General features: G+C 37.5%; 2 protein-coding genes across 2 annotated transcripts; both read right to left on the reverse strand.

Annotated features, from left to right (window-relative positions):
- Positions 1-1,298: 1,298 nt before the first annotated feature.
- Positions 1,299-1,739, reverse strand: LOC147487903 (uncharacterized). Its single transcript, XM_086574186.1, has one exon. The coding sequence runs from the start codon at positions 1,737-1,739 to the stop codon at positions 1,299-1,301; it is 441 nt and encodes a 146-aa protein (XP_086430312.1).
- Positions 1,740-12,537: 10,798 nt separating this feature from the next.
- Positions 12,538-13,554, reverse strand: LOC147487904 (uncharacterized). Its single transcript, XM_086574187.1, has one exon. It carries the CDS (start codon positions 13,552-13,554, stop codon positions 12,538-12,540), a length of 1,017 nt encoding a protein of 338 aa, XP_086430313.1.
- Between the last annotated feature and the right edge of the window lie 10,774 nt (positions 13,555-24,328).

Raw genomic sequence — 24,328 nt, forward strand, 5'->3', positions numbered from 1 at the left:
TTTTGCATTCATTCTAATTGATCTGTTCTCAAATATGCGTTTTTATCCTCTTATAATGATTCAATTATGTCAATTTATATAATCAATAATGTACAAAACTCTTGTTCTTATCACTTTTTCAGGATACAAGCTTATTCTTGACCAAGTAGATCTAAAGACGTGATCTAGAGCCAAAAGGCGCCTAAGAGGGACCGTGTGGGACAACTGAGAAAAAATACCGAAAAGTCAACGATCAAAGTCATAGTCAAACTTGTTAATTGTTAATTATTAATTGTTTTTATTTACTTTTAATCCAATTGTTTTCCGTTTTCATTACTTAAAGGTTGAAGCTTTGTTGAATTGTGTAGCTTTTCATCCATTCAAGTTGTGTTATCTTGCTTGTTAAAACAATAGTTCTTCAAAACATCTTCTAAATCATCATTTACCCAAGCACAGTTAGTTATACTCATTTGAATAAATTAAATGAGTATAACTTGCTAACCAAGTTACCTTTTTCGTATCAAGTTCTTCCTATTTTTCATACCAAAACAACATTTATTTCTATATATTCATTATCAAAACAATAATAGCTTGTTCTCAACATCATTATACATAAAAAACCATCCCAAAAACAATAGAGAATGAACAACTTCAAAACCCCAACTCACCACTAATCTCAACATGTCACTAATGCAAGCTTTTTTTTATTTATCATGAAGCGAGGTTGTTAACGGGCCCCCTACCCTTTCTCATTAATAAAAAAATATGGTGAGTTATAATCGAATATAAGTTTTTCCCATAGCATCGTCGTATACAATTTTCTTTATATCCTCAGAAAATGAGCTAGGGATAACTTCTATGAAATTAACTGAAGGAATATTATAAGCTAAAGCATCCGCTAACTTATTACATTCGCTATAGGTATGCTTTATAGGAAACATTTCCAAACGGTCTATTATTTCGAACACATCTGCTAACAGCTTCCTTCCTGGCCACGACACTTTACTTCGCTTTTGTATAAGCGAAATAACATTAGTCGAGTTTGTCCTAGCTTCCACCTTGCTACAGTGATGCTGCCTCGCTAGCTTTAGTCCCTTGTAAACTCCCTCTAGTTCTATAAGAACAATGGTATTGAACCTTTATTGCCTGCCCTTTTGTTGCTACCCTGACATTGCCCTAATGATCTCGAAGTGTTGCTGCCCACCCTCCGTTAATCCCCTGAAGCGTACCATCAGAGTTCAGCGCTGTAACGCCTTCACAAGGGCGTTCCCACTTGCACCTTATCAGTTCCTTCGACTGACTTGGACATGCAGAATCCACTATTCTATAAACCTGATTCTATCGGCCCCATCCTCCATTACCAGTTCCAAGCTTTGCAGCTTCACCTTAACATCGCACACTATCAGCACCACAAGCTGCTGACCAATTCTGTACTTGTTCTCAAAGATTCGCGCATTGCGCTCATTCCAAACCCAATAAAAAAACGCATTTATACACAACCGGATCGCATCTTTTTTACATCCCTTTCCTTTACTCAATCCCATTATCCATTCCAACTCATCCTCCCATTCAACAGCCACCATTCTACAACATCCAGCTCTCTTCAACATTTTGTTCCACACATAGCACGCGAACCAACATTCGTAGAACAGATGACGTTCAGTTTCATCCTTCTGTCCACAAATTCCACACAAAGCCGACTCAACAACCTTATACCTCTTTAATTTAACCAAAGTCTTTATCCCATCTTGGAACAACATCTAGCTAATAAAAGAGTGCCTAGGTATATTGTTAGGGAACCATACCAGTTTTGTCCACAATAAGGTTTGGTGCTTTCTCCTGAGACAGTGATAAGTTTCCTTTAGTTCGAATTCTCCATGGACTGTAGGAGTCCAAACCACTCTGTCTTCTCCCCCCATTACTTCGACTTCATCTTCTGCCTGTTTTATAATCTCTGGCATATGTCTCTGCAGTGTGTTCGGCACTTGCCATTCCCCATTTTGTATCAGTCCCTGAAGATTTGCACTTAGACTCACATTAGAAACATAAGTGAGCCCAGCAGAGAAATAAGGTTTCAGAATTCCTACTGGATGCCAAGGGTCCATCCATAAGTTTATATCTCTGCCGGTCCCAACTTGATAACAAACTAACTCCTTAGCATCCTCTCTCCCTAACAGTATACTCTTCCAGCTCCACGAGCAATCGTTAGGAATACTCATGTCCCAAAAAAACTTATTTTTGATCAAGTTCTTCCACACCCACTTAGTCCATAGGGTATCTTTCCTACTCACTATATTCCAAACATGCTTCATATTTGTTGCTCTGTTCATTACCTCCAGATTCCTTATTCCTAGTCCTCCCTCGTCATATGGATAGCATAAATCATTCCACCCAATCAGAGCATGTGTTGTAGTACAATCCGGCCCTTTCCACAAGAAGTTTCGCAACAACTTTTGAATCTCGTCCACAATTCCTTTAGGCAGCCTAAAGGATGATATCCTGTAAATATTCAAGTTACTCAACACAGCCTTGATCAACTAGACTCTTCCCACATATGACAAACTTTTCCCTTTCCAACTCTGTATTTTTTTTTTTGATGGGTAAGCTGGGTTTTTTAATTAAGAGGTCCCCTACCCCTTCCTCATAAAGGAAAAAAAAATTGAGTTATTACAATCTTAGATACTGTTTACCACTAGCATCTTCAAATATAATTTTCTTTACATCCTCAGAAAATGAACTTGGAACTAAATCTATATAACTAACAGTAGGGATGTTCCTAGCTAATGCATCCGCTAACTGCTTCGCTTTCCTCAGATACATGAGTAATGTGAAAGTGCTCGAACCGTTCCTTCAAGTTTTGATACTCCGGATCATTGCTTCTGCTGCCCAAGGGTACTTACTATTCCTGTTTAGAAATGATATTACATTTGTGGAATCAGTTTGTATCTCAATCTTATTGATGCCCTTTCGTCTTTTGCCATTCCCACTTTTTTGGGATGACTTGTAGCTCTATCGGTTGCAATCTCTTTCATACTTGACTTGCCGTGACTTGTAGCTATGACATCTCCTTGATCATTTCAGTAATGCTTTCTGCCCAACCAGCTTCATTTCCTTGCAGAGTCCCGGCCCGTGTTGAGGTTCCATATATCAAGACTGCTTGCACCCACTTACAATATTCAAATTTTTTCTGTTTGGCGCCAATATCTATATTCCACTTTTCCATGAAGTTTTGAGCCTCAGGTTCTGTCTCCATTTGAATGTTCATCCCCAACAATTTGGTTCTAGTGTCTCTGAACACTTCGTCAATCACTTGATGTGCATCAGCGTATTTGTTGTTGAAGATGCGGTCATTTCTTGCCTTCCAAATCTTATACATGAACGCATTCCACAACAATCTATATCCATCTTGTTCCTAACCTTTACCTCGTGTTATAGATTCCACCCACTAAATCTCACCTTGCCATGTATTCATAACCACTCTCACAAAACCCATTTTCTGAATTATCGCAATCCATACTATACGCGTGAAGCTGCAGCTGTGAAAGAGGTGCTCCTCTGTTTCAATGCCTTGCCAACAGAGTACACATGTGTCTGTTGGCACTTTGTTCCATTCCTTCAGTCTCTGCAGAGTCTTTAGTCCCCCCTTTAAGGCCATCCAACTGATAAAAGAGTGCCTAGGAACTCTATTAGGGGACCAGACTAACTTACCCCATCGAACTATTGGCTTGACACTCCTCAGGCTTTCATAAGTCTCTTTCATGCAATATTCTCCATGTAATGATGCCGTCCAAACCATTTTATCTTCCATCCCTATAATTTCCACCTGCTGTATTTCCCTACTAAACTTCAAGAAAGTGTTCGAGAATATCTTTGTGGAATACTCCATTTCCTCCCTCTATGAAATCGATACCCCATTTGTTCACATGACATGTGTTGTCATACAATAAGGCCTGCGGAAATTTTGCTCTTAGAATCCCAGACGCACACCATGGTTCATTCTAGAAGCTTGTCTCACGTCCATTCCCAATTTGATGGCTAACTATTTTCGCTGCCTCCTTTCTTATCTTTAGGATATTGCGCCAACTCCACGAACAATCTTGTGGTATTTTTATTAGCCAGAAGCTTCTATCCTTGATGAAGTTCTTATAAACCCACTTCACCCATAAGTTTTCTGCCCTTGTAACTATCTTCCAGACATGTTTCATAGATGCTGCTTTACTCACCGTGGCTAAGTTTCGAATACCCAAACCTCCCTCTTCATAAGGATGGCAGAGGTTATCCCACCCTATCAGTGCATGAGATTGCACAAGACAATCTGGTCCTGTCCATAGGAAATTCCTACACAACCTATTAATATCATCAAAGGTCTTCTGGGGTATAGTGAACGAGGCCAGCCAATATACACTCAGGTTGTTTAACACTGCCTTAATTAGCTGTAGCCTTCCTGCATAAGAGAGCAGCTTTCCCTTCCAGCTCTGGATTCTTTTAGCCACTTTCATAAGTAAAGGACAACAGTCAGTCGACCTTAGCCTTGTAGTGATTAAGGGTAAGCCCAAGTATTTCACCGGCAAGTCCCCTCTTTCGAACTGCAAGATTTGCTCAATTTCCATGCAGGTGGCATCATCCACTCCCGCATAGAAAATATTACTCTTTTATAGATTAACTTCTAGCCTTGACGCTATCTTAAAAACTTGAAGATTCTGCTTTAGCTGAGTAGCAGCCAAAACATTTCCATGCATAAATGTCATCAGATCATCTGCAAAGGACAAGTGTGTAATAATGGGATCTACACACTTGTAATGTAGTTTGTACTGGCCATGGCTCACACTATGCATCATGATATCAGAAAATAAGTCCATGACGAGTAAAAAAATGTAAGGGGAGATGGGGTCACCTTGTCGAATCCCTCTGCTTCCTCTGAAATATCCATAAGATGATCCATTTATCATGATGGAATACGACGCTGTTTCCACACAAGTTTTAACCCAGGCAATGAATCTCTCTGGTATACCCACTCTTCTCATGGCAAATTCTACTGCTTCCCATCTCACCGAATCATAGGCCTTTTTCAAATCCACTTTTACAGCACATCTTGGTGGGTGGTGATCACGATGATAATTGTGCATAATTTCATGAGATAACAAGATATTGTCCTGTATGCTCCTCCCAGTAATAAAGGCTGATTTGGTTTGGATTAATCACCTTAGGCATCATTTCTTTCATTCTTTTTGTCATAACCTTGGTGATACATTTATACATCACACCACAAAGAAGCAATGGGTCCGACTCTCCCCGAAGTAGGTATATGCACTTTCGAATAAGAGTAATACCGGTGGAGTTTACCTCATTCAAAGATTTGGTTAGAGTGGAAGAAATTCTTTGCTTCCCTTATAAAATCTTCGCCAATGATTCTCCAGGTGCATTTATAGAAAAAGGATGAGAAACCATCACTTCCCGGTGCCTTATCATTGCCAATGTCTGCAAGGGCTTCTATAATCACATCTCGAGTCACCTCTTTCTGTAATTGTTCACACTCTGCTGTTTCAAGCTGTTGCTTAGGTTCCATCTGTTGAAAAACATTGAAATCCACTTCTTGCATGTTATTTGGACTATATAGCGCTGTATAGAAGGCCACACATGCATCCCCAATAGCATTACTATCCTGGACCACATCCCCATTGCCGTCTTTTATGCATGATATCTTGTTTGTTACTCTTCTGGCTTGCATCGATTTGAAAAAATATTTTGTGTTGTTATCTCCCAACACAATGACTTGATCCCTCGATTTCTGCCTATACATATCCTCCTCTGAGATAACTGCTTTGACATGTGTTGTGATAGCTTCTTTTTCTTTTCTTATAAGTGCTCGATCTAGTGGTTGCGCTTGTAAATCAGTTTGCACCAAGTCCATTGCTTCCTTTGAGTCTTTAACTCTATTGACCACGTTTCCTACTCTTTCTCTGTTCCATTGTATGAGTGCAGTCTTAGTTAGCTTGAGTTTCTTCATGAAAACGAACATTGGGTTACCCATCACTGCACTTTGCCATGCTCTATCTACTGTACGCATAAAGTCTCTCTCCTTGTACCAGAAATTGAAGAACCTGAACGCCTTCCTTTTCTGATTTCTTTGAGCTATCGATCTCACAACTACAGCCAAGTGGTCTAACACTGCTCCTGGGTTCAAAAACTCAGCCTCATAATCCCCATATTCACCTACCCACTTCGCATTAGCCATCACTCTATCGAGTTTGCTACTAATTCTGACCTCTTGTTTGTTAGACCATGTAAGGAAATTACCCTTACTTTTGATATCCACCAATCCCGTGACACTAACACAATCGAAAAGATATGCAAAGTGATATGGTCTGACTTCTATCCCTCCTACCTTTTCTTGGGCACTTAAAATTGAATTAAAGTCACCCATTACTACCCACGGCTTCTGAATGGTGCAAGAGAGTTCAATGATGGTCCTCCATAGCTGCCTCCTTGTGCCCATATCAAGATCGCCATACACTCATCACACTATAAACTCTTCCCCGAATTGTTGCCATTTCCATTGTGATTTGTTGTTCATCTTTTGCCATCAACTTGGCATCACACTCTCTCGGGTTCCAGCATACCCATATATTTCCCAAGTCATCACCATTGTCATTACATTCCATTTTCCATTCTGTAAATATTTTGTTAAAAACTTTATCTCGATTTTTTGGCTTTACTTGTGTTTCAACTAAACCCATTAGACTTATATCAAACTTCCTCACCATATCTCGGACTTCAACCTGCTTAAAAGCTTTGTTTAGTCCCCTCATGTTCCAACATGCTTTACTTATCATTTAAAGGTTTAGGCGAGACTAGAAGACTAGAGATAGCCTTTTCTTTGCTGCTCCTTCCATTCCCCTCACTTTTATATGCTGCCTTGGTTGCCTCTTTTTTCATTTCTTTGATCTCTTGTATAACTGTTGTGTGTTCTCCACTGAGTTCATTTTCAAAAAGTTGTTTGAATCATTGTCTCCCTCGCCAGAATGAGAATGGCCTCCTTTTAATGTTCTCTTCAGTTTCTGAAAACTTGTTTTGTACCTCTCGATCAGCTTGATGACTACTCTCCTCTGAACCCCTCATGCCATCGCTCTCTGAACTGTTCATGGCCTCATTGCTTTTAGCCTTGCATCTGTGTTTCTTTCCTGGTGATTCCCAGCCCCCTTCATCTGTTACTTGCTCGACCTCTTGCACTTCTGCTTCTTCTGCTGCCGTGCTCTCTTTGCTGTTTTCTGCTATTGCTATTATCTTACTTTGTTCAGCCTTTCCTTCTAACTCTTTGGTAACCTCATTCATCTTTGAATCCTTTTTCAGCCAAACTGTTTTCCCTCCACTCTCTGTCTTTGGGTTATCTGCCTTGTGCTTTTTTGGGCAGCTCTGTATCGTGTGGCCAAACACCTTGCATGCCTGAGAACTTGGAGGTTTCCAGTTGTATTCAAAATCCACCTTGTATGCCCTTCTTTGGTCTAAAACCACAGGAATGTTATCTGGGTATGGGCATTGTGTATCGATCTCTACACATACTCTTGCGTAGGATGTTCTTGACATGTTTTCTGTTAATCGGTCCGTGAACATGGGTATTCCAACCACGCTTCCTACTTGACTGAATCCATCTGTCACAACCCGAATTTCTAAACAATTAAAAAAAATGAATAATTGAAATATAAATATCTCAACCATCACTTGGTTCAATTGTCTAAAAACCCAGGCTATGACGGGGGGATACAACACATGTCAAAACCTAAAACCCACATCACAACAGGATCAACTTAACAACAAAAATCTCCAAATTCCTCAACTATCACTTTATTAAAAACTTTCTTCCATCCCAATACAAACATAAACAAACTTTAAGAATAACAGGTCTTCAACATCGTATTCTCATGTCATATAAAAAATGTAACCTACGTTATTACATCCGTCCAATAAAAATAAACTCCCGGACTGCTCCAGGCAAGAATCCAAATCACACGCCGCGGTTCCACTGCCTTCCACCTATGTTCCCAAGAACACACCCACGTTGCCAAAACAAAGCAAACATGAGTCAGCAAATTGAATTTGCTGGTATGAGTAGACTAACCACATAAAACCATTATCATACTTTTCTTATCCAACTAACACTTTAACTCTATCATAACCTAATCATTCACAGCTTGGAAGACAGGTAGTTCCGTCATTTCAACCGGCATAGCTTCTTCCCAAGCAAAACTTCCATTATATAACTCATTATAATAACTCGTTTTAATATCTAAACCATTGAATTTAAAACTTACCGATATCCACTGCTGTATAAGGGTAGGACCGCGTCCCTGCACAAAAATATTATTAAGTCCTACCCTCCTGCAAAAGAAAGTTAGCAATTTTATATAAGATGTGTAGATATCCTATAGGTATTCCAATGCAAGCCCAAATACACTCGCATAATCAAATTAATTTATCTTATTAATTAATCAATTACTTTTCTTATACACATATTTCACAACCTATGTACCTTAGGTCATTCCCGCCACATTCAAGGAATACCCAACCTTACATTCCCGTACACTCAAGGAATACAACTAACCCGCAAGGCGAATACCTTAGTTCCTCTCTAGGGTAGTCCAAACAATCTGGTCATTCATGGCACATTCAATGAATACCCGGGTCATTCATGGCACATTCAATGAATACCCATAGATAACGCTAACGGGCCATTTATGGCACATTCAATAAATGCCCACCTAACATATGACATCAACAGTCATAAAACTTAATTCTAAAAATTGAGACGTGGAGAGTTCTAAAAGAGTGCGGTAAATTTATTTACGCATTATTGAACTTTATTTTATATATCATTTCAGAGAACGAATGAGTAGCTTAATAAATGTATTTTTGGTTTACGCGTTATTAGTTTCATGGATGTCTAAGTGTCAACGTTGTATATCATAAAATACTGCACAATCACATATTAGTTAATACCCGTACACACGTTAATAGTCCATGAAAGGTCTTAGCCTAAAGCCAAGCACGTTAATAGTCCTAGACTTATCCTATTAGACCGAATCATAATTTTAGGAAAAAGTCAAATTTTCGGGTCAACTGGTCAAAGTCAACCCTAGTCAAAGTCAAAGTCAACTCTGGTCAAAGTCGAGTCCACTCTCATCAATAGTCAAAGTCAGAGTCCACAAACTCTTCTAACCCAAAGGCCCAAAGTCTAAAGCCCATAGTCTAACTTAAGCCCAAAAACTAAAATCCAAAAGTAAAAAGATAAAAGCCCATCCCGATTTGGCCCAAGCCCAAATCAGAAGGCACCGCTTCATCTCCTTCCTCACCACAACTTCCACCAGCCGACCACCCAAACCCACCAATCCATCTCCAATTTAAATCCCACGGTTGGATTCATCACAAAACCCAATCCACCGATACCCTCAAATCTCAATTCCATTATATTTGCGAAAAATCGCGTTTCTACGCCATTAATGGCTTCTCTTGAGCTTCAACAGACCCCAACCCCTATGAAATCAATTCTCATTTCACCAACACAGTTCTATACTAAAACCACAGTATAACCCATCAAAACACACAACAAAATTAAATAGTATGGATTCCGGATCGCTACTCCATTAACGCCATTAACCACCATCCGACCGCTTCACAAGATCCAAACAAACCACCAACCTCTACCCATCACTTTCGATATCAAGTGACCACCCCTTCAACCAACCAAAAGGGTTGGTTCTCCCAACCAAAACAACCGGCGAGATAAAACATGTGGAAAACTCACTCACTATAATCTAACAATTTTCGACAAGATGTAATCATGTGATTAGAGTTAATACTTCAATTATTATAAACACACTTTGTTCAATCAAGCAAAACAAATTGATTGCGCATAATTTTTCTGTTGTTAAAATCAATTGCATAAACATATAGCGCATAAGTTTTTCTGTTGTTCAATCATCTGCGTAGACATATCAGCCTTGACAAGTTTACAGAGCATGCATAGAACGCACGTAACCGGCAGATGACGGAAGTTTATAAAATTTAGAAAGACAATAGTAACGAAGAAAATCCATGAGTTAAACAAAAATATCTACTCACCCGTGATTAGCTCCCCACCGTCGACTAGCTATCCGTAGATTTCTATAAAAACTTCCTTTTCCTCTCTCAAGAAAATTCTCCCTTTTTCTCGCTTTTAAAACTCTCGTGTTTTCCTAACTCTCCGCGTGCAAACTCCTTTTTGTTTTAAACCCCCGCGAAAAACAAGGAAGGAAGGTTTATCTCCTAACCTACGGGGTTTCCTATCCTTAACAGAGTTTATCCTATTTTTTTGTTTTAATTATTATTATTATTATTATTATTTTATACTAGGAAAACAAAAGAAAAAGCCGGGGTGTTATACCATCCTTATTCCACATTTCCATTGGTAGTCCCTTTACCACTACCCAAATAGGAATCGTTCGTAACTCTCGCGTTTCTGCCTCCACAAAGAGTCTCCACGGCCTAACAACAAACAACTTGCTCGCAATATGAAAAGACCCAATATCTAGAGCTGCCTTTCGATCATCATCTTTCTCAAACTGAAATGTAAACATCGTATCTCCATAAGGCTTCATTATAAAAAATTTCAACCGCCATGTCCTACTAACTATCTCCTTAACATAGTTGTAGTTCATCCTCTTCCCCACAAAAGAACCCACAATCAGATTTTCAAATTTCTTGTTAAACCCCCCAAACTGCGAGCTTTGTACATGGATTATCGGTTTGCCGTTAACAAAGGTTGGCGGCACATATCGCAATTCCTCTTTCCCTGCTGCCGTCTTTCCAATCACTTCTGCCCAAGTGCTTTTTGGCATTTCGACACCATTGTTCAGTTTTTGAGTCTCAGTAGAAGCAAATGTTCCTCGCTTTTTCCGTATTACTTGCATGGTTTGTAATGCGTTTTTTCCTCGATCCTTTGCTTTGGTTCCGTAGTATTCAACATCTTGCTGGAGTTTGAGCATTGTCTCTTGATTGCTTGTTGAGTGACCCCCACTTCCGAAGTCTTCAACTGTTTTCCTTTCTCACGCATGATTTTTGTTTCGGGCTCAAAGTTTTCTTTGCATCAACACTTCCTTCTTTCTCGAAGTTCGTTTCTCTCTTTCTAAGTCATTCAAAGTCTTGTTACCTTGTATATCACCTAACATTGCAATACTGGGCTGGATGGCAATCAGAGCCCTCGTGGCTTTAAAATATCGCTCCACTTCATTCTGTAGATTTACAAGTTTTTCTTTGTTAAATGGCGATGCAGTATCCAGTGCTTCACTTTCACTACCTTCCTCTGCATGGATCTTCAATGCTATATCCAAAGCAAAATCATCTATCTTGCTGCTTTCATTATATCTAGATCCATAATTTTCGCGATTCAATCTTTGCCTATACCTCTCCAACGAACCCACTCCATACCTTTTTCTGAGCACAGAAGTCATTAGCTCCATGTCTGCTTCCTCATTCTGCAGTGTTTCTTGGTCATAATCATCTTCTTCCTTACGAACCTTAGTTGGTGTACTAGGGTTTACTGCCTCTAAACTACCTAAACCATGTGGTTTTTGCATGATTTTCTAAAATTTAATGTAAATGTCCTAAATACCCCTAAGGTGTAAAATCACCCCTTAGAAGTCCCCATTATTATTTCCCTTCCCTTTCTTTTTGTTTTGTACATTAACTCTGTATTCTCTTAGCCACTTTAGTGACCAGTGGTAAACAATCAGCATATGACAACTTCGTTGTTATAAGGGGTAACCCAAGGTACTTCACTGCTAAAGTACCTACTAATACTGTAGCACTCCCTTAACTTCCTCACTCACCTCCTCACTCATTCCTGCCAAAAACAGCTGACTCTTGCCCACATTGACTTCAAGCCCTGAACAAGCTCTGAACTTCCCCAGAGAATTTACTAGACTTGTAACAGTAGCTACATCCCCATTCATAAACGCAATCAGGTCATCCGCAAATGAATGATGTGTTATAACCGGCTCCTTACACTTATAATGCAATCTAAACTCACCCCTTATAGCAGCCTGCCTCATAATGTCAGAAAACAATTCCATTACGAAGACAAACAAGTAAGGAGATATAGGGTCCCCCTACCTTATTTCTCTCTTCCCCTTAAAATACCCATACGGAGTACCATTCACCATAATCGAAAAGGAAGCAGTTCCTATACATTCTTTCACCCAGCCTATAAATTTCTTCGGTAACCCAATTCTTCTCGTTTTAAATTCAACTACCTCCCATCTCACTGAGTCATATGCCTTTTTTAGATCAATCTTAGCCGCACATCGTGGTGGATAAGCATCTCTGTGATAATTGTGAAGCAATTCCTAAGACAATAATATATTATCCTGAATGCTCCTACCTGGTATAAAAGCTAACTGATTAAGCGACACCACCTCATGCATGATAGGTTTCAATCTCAGCGTCATAATCTTAGTGATACACTTGTACATCACATTGCAACAAGAAATAGGCCTATAATCATTCAAACTTGTCGGGGTCTGTATCTTAGGCACTAGTGATATACAAGTAGAATTTACTTCTTTGAGCATCCCTACACGCCCTGAAGTAATTCTGTACCGCCCTAACAAAATCATCTCCTACAATTCGCCAGGCAGCCTTAAAGAACAATGAGGAGAATCCATCATTCCCTGAGGACTTATCACTATCTATACACGACAAAGCCTCAATAATCTCATCTCTAGAAATCACTGCTACCAACCGTTCCCTAGTGTCATTACTGATAACTTTTTGCGGTTGTATAGAATCAAAGCAACTAAAGTCTAGTTCTTGTAGGTTATCTGGCGCATAGAGTTCCTTGTAAAATTGCACACATTCAGCTCCTATCTCATCCAAATCCTCTTTTATACTTCCAAGCCCATCCCTCAGACATGTTATCTTATTCACTGCCCTCTTAGCTCGAACTGACTTATAAAAATACTCTGTATTATTGTCCCCCACTATAATCACCTGATCTCGCGACTTCTGCCTCACACACTCTTCTTCTGATTTCGCACACTTGCCATACTCTTTGATACATATCCTCTCTTCATCAATCCATTCTCTGTTCAAAGGCCCTGTTTGCAGTTTTGTTTGAATAAGATCCATCTCTTCCTTTTTCGTTTGTGCTCTTGTCTTGACATTCCCAGTCCTTTCTCTATTCCATTCAATCAAAGCCCCCTTCACAATTTTCAGTTTTCTCATAAATATATACATCGGATTTCCTACAACCTCAATCCCCCAAGCTTGTTGGACTATTTCCACAAACCCATCCTCACGAGTCCAGAAATTAAAGAACCTAAAGGACTTCTTATTCTGACCCTTTTGTTTTGAAGAATAAGTTACCATAGATGAATGGTCTGATACAGTACCCGAATTCAAGAATTCAGCTTGGACATCCTCAAACTCATCAAGCCATTCTGCATTCACAAGCACTCTGTCAAGCTTTTGCCAAATTCTAACCCCTCTCCTATTGTTCCATGTTAATACATTCCCCTTGTATTTCATATCTGTGAGACCCGCCATAGTAAAACATTGTAGGAAATCAGTGTAATGAATTGGATGTGTTGGTCTCCCTCTAACTCTTTCCTCTGAGCTCAAAACTGAATTGAAATCTCCTAATATCACCCATGGCCCATGATATGCGCACGAGAAGTTAACTAACCTGTTCCACAGCTCTCTCCTTATAACCAAGTCAGTACTCGCATATATAACCGTTACCATGAACACCTTACCACTAGTAAGAGTTACCTCCACCGTTATATACTGCAGGTCCCTCTCTATAACTTTCATCTTGCACATGCTTGCATCCAAGCATACCCAGATCTTTCCTTTATCACTATACATATAGTTATTCTCCACATTCCATCCCTCACAACACTTTCTAACAGTTTTATCTATATTTTTTTGCTGAACTTTTGTCTCCACCAAACCCATAAGACTAAGTTTATGCTTTTTAATTATCTCTCTGACTTCTATCTGTTTAAATCCCACATTTAGCCCCCGCATGTTTCAACATCCAATCCGTATCATTTAAATAAATGATGGTGTATTAATTAGCCAGCCTTTGCCAATTCTTTGCTACCATTCAGTTTTATACCCTTGATACTCTGTACTTCCACCTCCTGAGTCTTGTCTGTACTCCCTGACCCACTGGCATCCAAATTCGTTCTCATAGGAATTTTTCTGTATCTTTTCGCCTTTGGACTCACACTTGTGCTTCCTTTGTTCATATTTCCTTCACTAACATTTTCAATATCAGCCCCACTTGCTCATGCTCTTACATTGTGTCTCCGTGAAGGTGTTTCCCAACCTTCTTTTTCTCCATCTTGAACGATAACCACTTCTTGCACATCTTGAATAGCCCCCACTTTTTGCACATCTTCAGTTCTTTTATTGCTCTCTTCTATATGATCTTGTAATTGTTTAATCTTAGTATTCTCCTCCCTTTCCGTTTCTGTTTTATCATCAGCCCCTATCTTTTCCTTACCCTTATTCACACTCTTCTTATCAACAACAGCCACTTCCTTCTTCTGAATCCACACCCCTTGTTTTGGATCTATTTCCTTTTTTACATTATAAGAGCATGTCGTGTCTGTATGACCAAACACTTGACAGTGGGAACATTTGGCAGGCCTCCAATTATACTCGAACTTTACTTCAAAAGCTCTTCTTTGGTCAAGTACTACAGGCACACTCTCTGGGTACTTACAAGTCGCTTTAATCTCAATACACACCCTGGCATAAGATGTTCGCGATATATTCTCTATTGGTTTGTCCGTAAACAGGGGGTTACCAACAACACTTGCAACTTGACTAAACCCTTCTTTTGTCCACATCTCCATTGGAAAATTCTTCATGATCACCCAAATAGGAATTGTCTTCAGTTCTCTCGTCTCTGATTCAACAAAGAGTTTCCATGGCCTGACTACAGAAAGATGACTGGCAATATGGAATGAGCCAATGTTCAGCACTGTATGCCTATCATCCTCATTGCTTATCTGAAACATAAACATGTTATCTCCATATGGCTTCATTATGAACTAATTCTTCAGCCTCCAAGTCCTTGACACCATCTCCTTAACATAAGGGAAACTCAGTTTCTTCCCGACAAAGCAGCCCACAATGACATTCTCAAACTTTTCCTTTATCTTTGCAAATTGGCACGACTTCACATGAATCACAGGCCTGCCATCAGCAATGGTGGGTGGCACATAAGATAAGGGCTCTTGTCCTACAACTTTCCAATTCAGCATTGTTGCCCAAGTACCCTTCTTCACCTCTCCTTCTTCAGCAGTATCAGCTTCTTTCCCAACTCCCCCCTCAGGCTTCTCACACACCTTATTTAGAATTGCCTGTGGTTTCACACTCTCCATATTCAGCTTTGCCTTTAGTACCGTCTCTTCAAATCCTTCTGTTTTGATACTTCTTCCAGATCCACTTTTTTAGGACTCTCCTTTTTTGAGGACTTATCACTCGCAGTCATAGTAACTTGCTTAAAGATAAATCCACCATCATCACCTACCCTAGCAATCCTTGATCCACCTTGTGTATACTCAGGCCCTTTAAAGTGTACCAAATCAGTACCAGCTTCATGTTCTTGAAGCTCTTTGACCGCCTCCAGTAGTCTTTTAGCCTCTCTAAGCAAACCTTCTTTCGTTTGGCTTGATGTAGAACTCTTTGGTGAACTCTCTGTTGAGTCGTCCCTCACTTCCGGTGCTTTCAGATTGGCTCCAAACTCCTCCAGCAGCTTCCTTTTATATCTTTCAACAAATCCCTCTCCAAACCTTGCCTTTATTTCACTCTCAAAACTCTTAACCTCTAACTCTAACTCTTCTGATGATGATTCCGCAGCATCACCAGTTGGTGTGCTAGGGTTCGCGACTTCTAAAACTCTAAACTCTTGCATATTTTGCATGTTTTTTTTTCTAATTTATGTAAAAAGACTAAAATACCCCTAAAGGAAAAATCGCCCCTTAGAAGTCCCCATTTTTTCTAAATGGCAAGCCTATTTTAATGCAAGTTTCACTAATGCAAGCTCACACGTAGATGCATTCAACCAAGTGTGTTTGCATTCATTCAATCAATCAAGTTTTTTTTATTCATTCTAAGGCAAGTTCAAATGAAGATGCATTCAATCAAGTGTTTTGCATTCATTCTAAAGCAATCTCGCACGTAGATGCATCCAATCAAGTGTTTTGCTTTTATTCTAATGCAATCTCAAACGTGATGCATTCAATCAAGTCTTTTGCATTCATTCTAATGCAAGCTCGCTTGTTGATGCGTTAATTCAATCAATCAAGTGTTTTGCATTCATTCTAATGCAAGCTCACAAATAGATACATTCAATCAAGTGTTTTGTGTTCATTCATCAGTAACGTATTTTGCATTCATTCTAATTAATCAGTCCCCAAATATGCATTTTTATCCTCTTATAATGATTCAATTATATCAAATTATATAATCAATAATGTACAAAACTCATGTTCTTATCGCTTTTTCAGGATACAAGTCTATTCTGGACCAAGTACATCAAATGACGTGATCTAGAGCCTGATAAGAGCCCAAAATTGTAGTTTTAACCCCTTAAAAATACTGCTGTTAGACCAATTATGTGATTAATAATATAGGTTTATCACTAATTAGGTGCTTTTGAGTATTCCAAGCTTTGAAGTTGAATAAATATAAATTCGTTACTAATTAGGCGCTAAAAGGAGCTAAAGGGATTTCTATGAAAGTTCTATGAAGAAAGCCCAAGTTTCATGGAGAAAAATCCCTTAAAAAGCCCAAGTTAAAGCTGTTAAGTGAAAGTCAAACTGGATTAGAAAGCTAAAGAAAAGTCAACAGAACTTTAAAAGGCCATATCTTTGAACTCAGACCTCGGATTTGGGCCCATTTTATATCAAAATGACCGGCTCAGAAATCTCTTTCCAATGGTCTAGACTTTGTCTCGATCATAGTAGTATAAGTTGGTGAAAACTCGTGCTATAGTAACACGACCAGAATGGGAAGTCTTGGATTCAACAAATTGAGTTTTGGGCTCGATTTTTCGGCCCAAAACATGACTCCTCAACCCATGCACGAATTTGGTGATCTAGCTCTTCTATATCAAGAGACAAAAGCTTAGCTCTTAAGCTATCTAGATCTAAACCTAGTTCTAGTTCATAAAATTTAGTTTTTTGTAATATAGAATTAGTTTTAATTCATTAAATTAGTTTATATATATTAATCTAGTTAGTTGTCAATTTTATTAGTTGTTAGAACAAGTTTTGAATCTTAAAATAAAATAGTTAGTTTATATTTCAATCTTTAATTTCAAATTCAATCTTGCATTCATAGATTTAGTTGTTTTAAATTGATAATTAGTATTCATAATTTTAGTTCTAAATTATTTTAAATTTCAATTGTAATCCATTTTTGAATCTAGATTATTGTTAATTTAGATTAACAAAGTTTAATTAGTTATTCAATAATGACTTGTTTTTACTGTTCTTGGTTTAGAAATCATAGTATGATGATTCAAGGCTAAAACCTCCATTAGAGGGGTTTGAGGAAGCCTTGATGAAAACTTGATTTTGTTAGCTTAGAAATCGTCGTGATAATCTATTCAATTCTAAAAAGTAATTAGTTCACCATGAGAATGGATTTGATTGCTTCATATGCTAGTTATTATTTGGTAGAGATTGTCATGAATAACTAGGGATTAGAATGCTAGTTGTTATGCGAAAGCATTGACATTTGGATTATGACATTTCTTTGTTAGTTGATTAAGTCGAATTAAGGTGGAATCGAATTCCCCTAATTCATTCTCTATTGTCAAGTTAGTATTTGAATTCCATCATTTCGTTTTTGCATATTGTTTTCTAGTTTCCCATCATAGTATAAATTCAAATCTATAAATATTGCTCTCACCATTGTTTCCTTGTGTTGATTAATTGATTTCTTTATGTTTTGGTAGTTTAGGAGTAGAACGATTCCGTACTCTATATATTGCATTAATCTATATGTGAGAGTAGGAAATAAATAATTGATACCATAAGAATAATGTTAGAGTAATCTCATTGAGTTTTTATGGGTTATCAGAGCCTAAAAGGAACCTTATGGGACAATTGAGAAAAAGTGACGAAACGTCAACGGTCGAAGTCAACTCAAGGGATCAAAAACTCGAAAGCTCAAGAAAAACTCCAAGGCTTCAAGGACCAAGGACTCAACCCTTTGCAAGACAATGACTCATCACAAAAGTCTCAAAATACCAAAGGATCAAATTCCCAAAGACATGGGCTTGGGCCCTTTGGCTTGACGTTATCCACTCAAAGAAGGAACAAGAAACTTTTAGATTAGGTTACTTGTTGGATAAGATTAGAGGAGGGCAGACATGTATATCTCTACACATATAAGTGTAGAGATTCTGCCCACAAAATAAGGGAGCTGGTTAACTAATAGCTACACTCTAGCAGGAGTAGGCGATAAGAATTAGTTAATTGTTTTTATTTATTTTCAATTCAATTGTTTTCCATTTTCATTACATAAAGCTTGAAGCTTTGTTAAATATTTCGCTTTTCTTCCATTCAAGTTGTGTTATCTTGCTTTTCATAACAATAGTTCATCAAAATATCTTGTAAATCACCATTTACCTAACCAAAGTTGGTTATACTCATTTGAATCAATCAAATGAGTAAAACTTGCTTACCAAGTTACCTTTTTCATATCAAGTTCTTCATGTTTTTCATACTAAAACAACACTTATTTCTATGCTTTCATTATCAAAACAATAATAGCTAGTTCTCAACATCATTATACATCAAAAACCATCCCAAAAAAATAGAGGATGAACTACTTCAAAACCGCAACTCAATACGAATCTCAACATGCCACTAATGCAAGCTCACACGTAGATGCATTCAACCAAGCATGTTTGCATTCATTCAATCAATAAAGTGTTTTCCATTCATTCTAATGCAAGCGCAAATGAAGATACATTCAATCAAGTGTTTTGCATTAATTCTAATGCAAACTCGCTTGTAGGCGCGTTCATTCAATTAATCAAGTGTTTTGCATTCTTTCTAATGCAATCTTGCACATAGAAACATTCAATTAAGTGTTTTTCATTTATTCTAATGCAAGCTCAAATGTAGATGCATTCAATCTAATGCAAGCTCGTTTGTAGATGCGTTAATTCAATCAATCAAGTATTTTGCATCCATTCTAATGCAAGCACACAAGTAGATGCATTCAATAAAGTGTTTTGCATTCATTCAATCAATCAAGTGTTTTGCATTCATTATAATTGATCAGGCCCCAAATATGCGTTTTTATCCTCTTATAATGATTCAATTATGTCAATTTATATAATCAATAATGTACAAAACTCATGTTCTTATCGCTTTTTCAGGATACAAGCTTATTCTTGACCAAGTAGATCAAATGACGTGATCTAGAGCAAAAAGGAGCCTAAGAGGGACTGTATAGGACAACTGAGAAAAAGTGCCGAAAAGTCAACAATCAAAGTCACAATCAAACTTGTTAATTGGTAATTGGTAATTGTTTTTATTTACTTTTAATCCAATTGTTTTCCGTTTTCATTACTTAAAGCTTGAAGCTTTGTTGAATCATATAGCTTTTCTTCCATTCAAGTTATGTTATCTTGCTTTTCAAAGCAATAGTTCTTCAAAACATCTTCCAAATCATCATTTACCCAAGCATAGTTAGTTATACTCATTTGAATCAATCAAATTAGTATAACTTGCTAACCAAGTTACCATTTTTATATCAAGTTCTTCATGTTTTTCATACCAAAACAACATTTATTTTAATGTTTTCATTATCAAAACAATAATAGCTTGTCCTCAACATCATTATACATCAAAAACCATCCCAAAAACAATAGAGGATGAACAACTTCAAAACTCCAACTCACCACTAATCTCAACATGTCACTAATGCAAGCTTACACGTAGATGCATTCAACCAAGTCTGTTTGCATTCATTCAATCAATGAAGTTTTTTCCATTCATTCTAAGGCAAGTTCAATCGAAGATCCATTCAATCAAGTGTTTTGCATTCATTCTAATGCAATCTCGCAAGTAGATGTATCCAATCAAGTGTTTTTCTTTTATTCTAATGCAAGCTCAAACGTGATGCATTCAATCAAGTGTTTTTTGCATTCATTCTAATGCAAGCTCGCTTGTTGATGCGTTAATTGAATCAATCATGTGTTTTGCATTCATTCTAATGCAAGCTCACAAATAGATACATTCAATCAAGTGTTTTGCATTCATTCTAATTAATCAGTCCCCCAAATATGCATTTTTTTTTCCTCTTATAATGATTCAATTATGTCAAATTATATAATCAATAATGTACAAAACTCATTTTCTTATCGCTTTTTCAGGATACAAGCCTATTCTAGACCAAGTACATCAAATGACGTGATCTAGAGCCAAAAGGAGCCTAAAAGGGACCTTATGGGACAACTGAGAAAAAGTGCCAAAAAGTCAATGGTCGAAGTCAACTCAAGGGATCAAAAACTTGAAAGCTCAAGAAAAACTCCAAGGCTTCAAGGACCAAGGTGTCACACCCCGAATTTCAACAAAATTCGGAAAAACAATATTTGTTCCCGACTCTTCAATTTTCAAGTTGTGATGCACTATCCACTTCCAAAAACCCATAATCTAATTTAATTACTCTAATAATTTGAAACCAATAAATTTTTTAAATAAACAAAAGTCCTCTTCATTACAAAAATTCTCCAATATGATTAAATTACAATTTTCCTTTCAACAACTCTTTAATTATAATTACTACTGAAAATACAAAACAACATTGTATCAACTAAAATCTATTACACTTTAAGGGAAATCAAAACATATCCTGAATGCGACGTTAACACAAACCACAAGCAGCAACCAACCTTCTTCAACACTAATCCTGTCATGACTTATCAACTATGTTCAATTAATGAACACATCCGATAAGCAAACATGCAAATCGGGTCAACATTATAAATAATGCTGGTGTGAGTAGCCCTAAAATTCAAATCATACTAATACATATATATACACAATCCATAAGACAGTTAGTTCCTCCACTGAGATGCCTTAACTTCCATCGACTAATACAACATTCTTAATCATAATAATTAAGGCAGGTAGTTCCTCCACTGAGGCGCCTTAGCTTCCAACCCGTACTAGATCAATTGTATCTAATAATAGAATAACCAAACTAAAACTTACTCTATACTTACACTAGTGTAAGCCAAATCACAGAGTGGGTCACACCTGCATAAATAATCAATTCAACCCACCCTTCTGCAAAACCTTTGTGAATCCAACATAAATTTCAATAAACAAACATATCATACACATAATTCCAATCAACTCATTGAACCAAATTTCACAACCACCATCAATCATTTATTATAGATTTAATGTACACTTTGATATATCATCACAATTATTGTTTATAGTTTCTCCAAGTGTCTCTAGAATCATGTCGTCTCTATGTTTTACCTAGTTTCCCTGGCTACCACAATCGCTACCCAACGCCGAACATGTACATCCACATGCCTCCCCTCACATAATGAACCACTCCGTGCGTAGCTACCCTAAGCGGGATATCGCATACCAGGTAACCCTCACACGAAAGCCATTATATGAGTACTGCCACTATTCGGCATAAAATATCGCGCGACTTGTTCTAATTTTGCGAACGAAATAATCAAGCCACTATTCGCTACGCCAGAAGGGCCAATCATATCACATACGCCCATCACAAGGGCCAAATCACATGAGTTGTGGTAGCTAGGTTCTAGGATTTTCGTTACGTAATTTATTCAAGTGTCATACATTTATATCTCATAATAATTCTTGTTCTATCTCATGCCAATATACTTAATTGTACTGAACCTCAACGTTTCTCGTTATAATACAATCCACATTATCACGTGCCAATACTATTCATTGCACGATATCCAAACATCTTTATATCAAATCTCAAAATTTATTATTTCTCGTGCCAATCATACATTGCACTACACCATATGAAATATCTCAAACCTTCATAAATACTACAATTCATTTAAGTAGCAACTCATATATTGCACTACAATTCAATATATTTATGTGAACTCAATTTCCCATCAAAGGCACCCATTATTTCCATTTGTGCACAATATAAATACTATATAAATAATCAAAATATATGTCCATTCTACCAAATGTCAAAATGAAATGACTTTAAGAAGAAAGAACAAATCAAGTCCAAATATCACGCATAATTATTCGAGTCCAAATCACAAGTTAAGTCAAATTGATCAACCGTCAAAAGCCCAATACTAAAGTCCCTGAATCTAAGTCCGTATGTAGTTTAATTCTCATAAAAACGTATATATCTAAGTCTTATAAGAATTCCCCTCTTGTTATGTGCCAATATTTATATGTTTTACACACTACTCACGTCAATCTTAATTAGATAATGACAAACAAGGTTATGCAATTTTCGACAACATTTTTATTATTACATTTGTCCATAAAATTTACAACATAAAACGTAGCACAATTTAAACAGTCAAAAGTTCACAATCAAAGCCCAAAACCAAAACCCAAAAGTCTAAATATTTACAGACCCCATTTGAATATATTTTAAGTCATATAGACTGGCCCCAAACAAAACAAAAAGAACTGGCCCCCAAAACAACTAATGTGATCTGGCCCAAAACAATTGAAATGAATCCGGCCCAACAACTTAAACCAAACTGGCCCAAAGGAAACTATTCTAAACTGGCCCATCCCAAACAATCTAACTCAGTTCCGACCTAACACACAAGAATAGAATCCGGCCCAACAACTAACTAAAGTTTAGGCCCAAGACCAACCGAAATAGAGTTACACTGGTGAGATGGGGAGCACTGGATCCAAATAGCAGTCATTCCCTCCACCACACCAGCTCGGTTTCCGACCACCACCATCCTCCAAACCTAACCTAAAATACTCCCCATCAAAAACCAACAACATTTAATAAAAGCAAAATCAACAAATCATTCAATATATATTCTTTATCAAAACTAGATCTCGAATTCGCGCCGCCATTAACGCCGGATTCAAAGCTTCAATCTGCCCTACTGTCAAGCACCCAATCATCCCCACTACCACCAAACATCATCCCATCAAAAATCAAAATGTAATTCACAACATCAAGACTTAAAATATATATTACTAATCCTAGACTAGGCGATCTCACCGCCATTAATAGCTATTCAAGCTTTTTCCAAGCTTCAACAGCCCACCCAACTCTCCAATACTCCAACACCCACTACGATTAATCATCCGTCAATCAAAACAACAACAACCACAACAGTATTCAAGTTCAAACTAATGTACAGGACGACTTTGGGATCGCGCCGCCATTAACGGGCCCAAACAAGCTTCGACAGTTCAATATCAAATTTCAGAGTTTCAACAGAATTTTAACAACACGATAGACAGGACGCAGAATAATAACAAGAGAATAAGCATAACTAAAACGGAAACCATGGACAGAAATAAATATCTCTGTATACACGTAAAACAACTATAGATTTAATGAAATAGCAAAATAACTACTCACATTAATTAAAAGCTCCACAAATCCTTCTTAATCCGAATCGTTGTGCTCCAACTCTCTAGCAAACGAGCCGCCTCCATTTTATTTTATTTTTATCTAAAAACACTATTCTCTAGAAAAATATGAATATATACTGGGGTTGGAAATCTAAGCCCAACACAGACTCGGGCCCAGAAATCAGGCCCACCTATCCCAAATCCAGTCCAACAAATTTTAAATAAATAAAAAAATAAATTAATTAATAAATAAATACGGATTACAAATATGCGCGTTACACAAGGACTCAACCCTTTGCACGACAAAGACTCATCACAAAAGTCTCAAAATACAAAAGGATCAAATTCCCAAAGACATGGGCTTGGGCACAAAAGGCTTGACGCTATCCACTCAAAGAAGGAACAAGAAACTTTTAGATTAGGTTACTTGTTGGATAAGATTAGAGGAGGGCAGACATGTATATCTCTACACATATATAAGTGGAGAGATTCTGCCAACAAAATAACAGAGCTGGTTAACTAATAGTTACACTCTAGCAGGAGTAGGTGATAAGAATTAGTTAATTGTTTTTATTTATTTTTAATTCAATTATTTTCCATTTTCATTACATAAAGCTTGAAGCTTTGTTGAATCATTCACTTTTCTTCCATTCAAGTTGTGTTATCTTGCTTTTCATAACAATAGTTCATCAAAATATCTTGTA

This window comes from Coptis chinensis, chromosome 7, assembly GCF_015680905.1.
Source record: "Coptis chinensis isolate HL-2020 chromosome 7, ASM1568090v1, whole genome shotgun sequence".
Classification (NCBI taxonomy): domain Eukaryota; kingdom Viridiplantae; phylum Streptophyta; class Magnoliopsida; order Ranunculales; family Ranunculaceae; genus Coptis; species Coptis chinensis.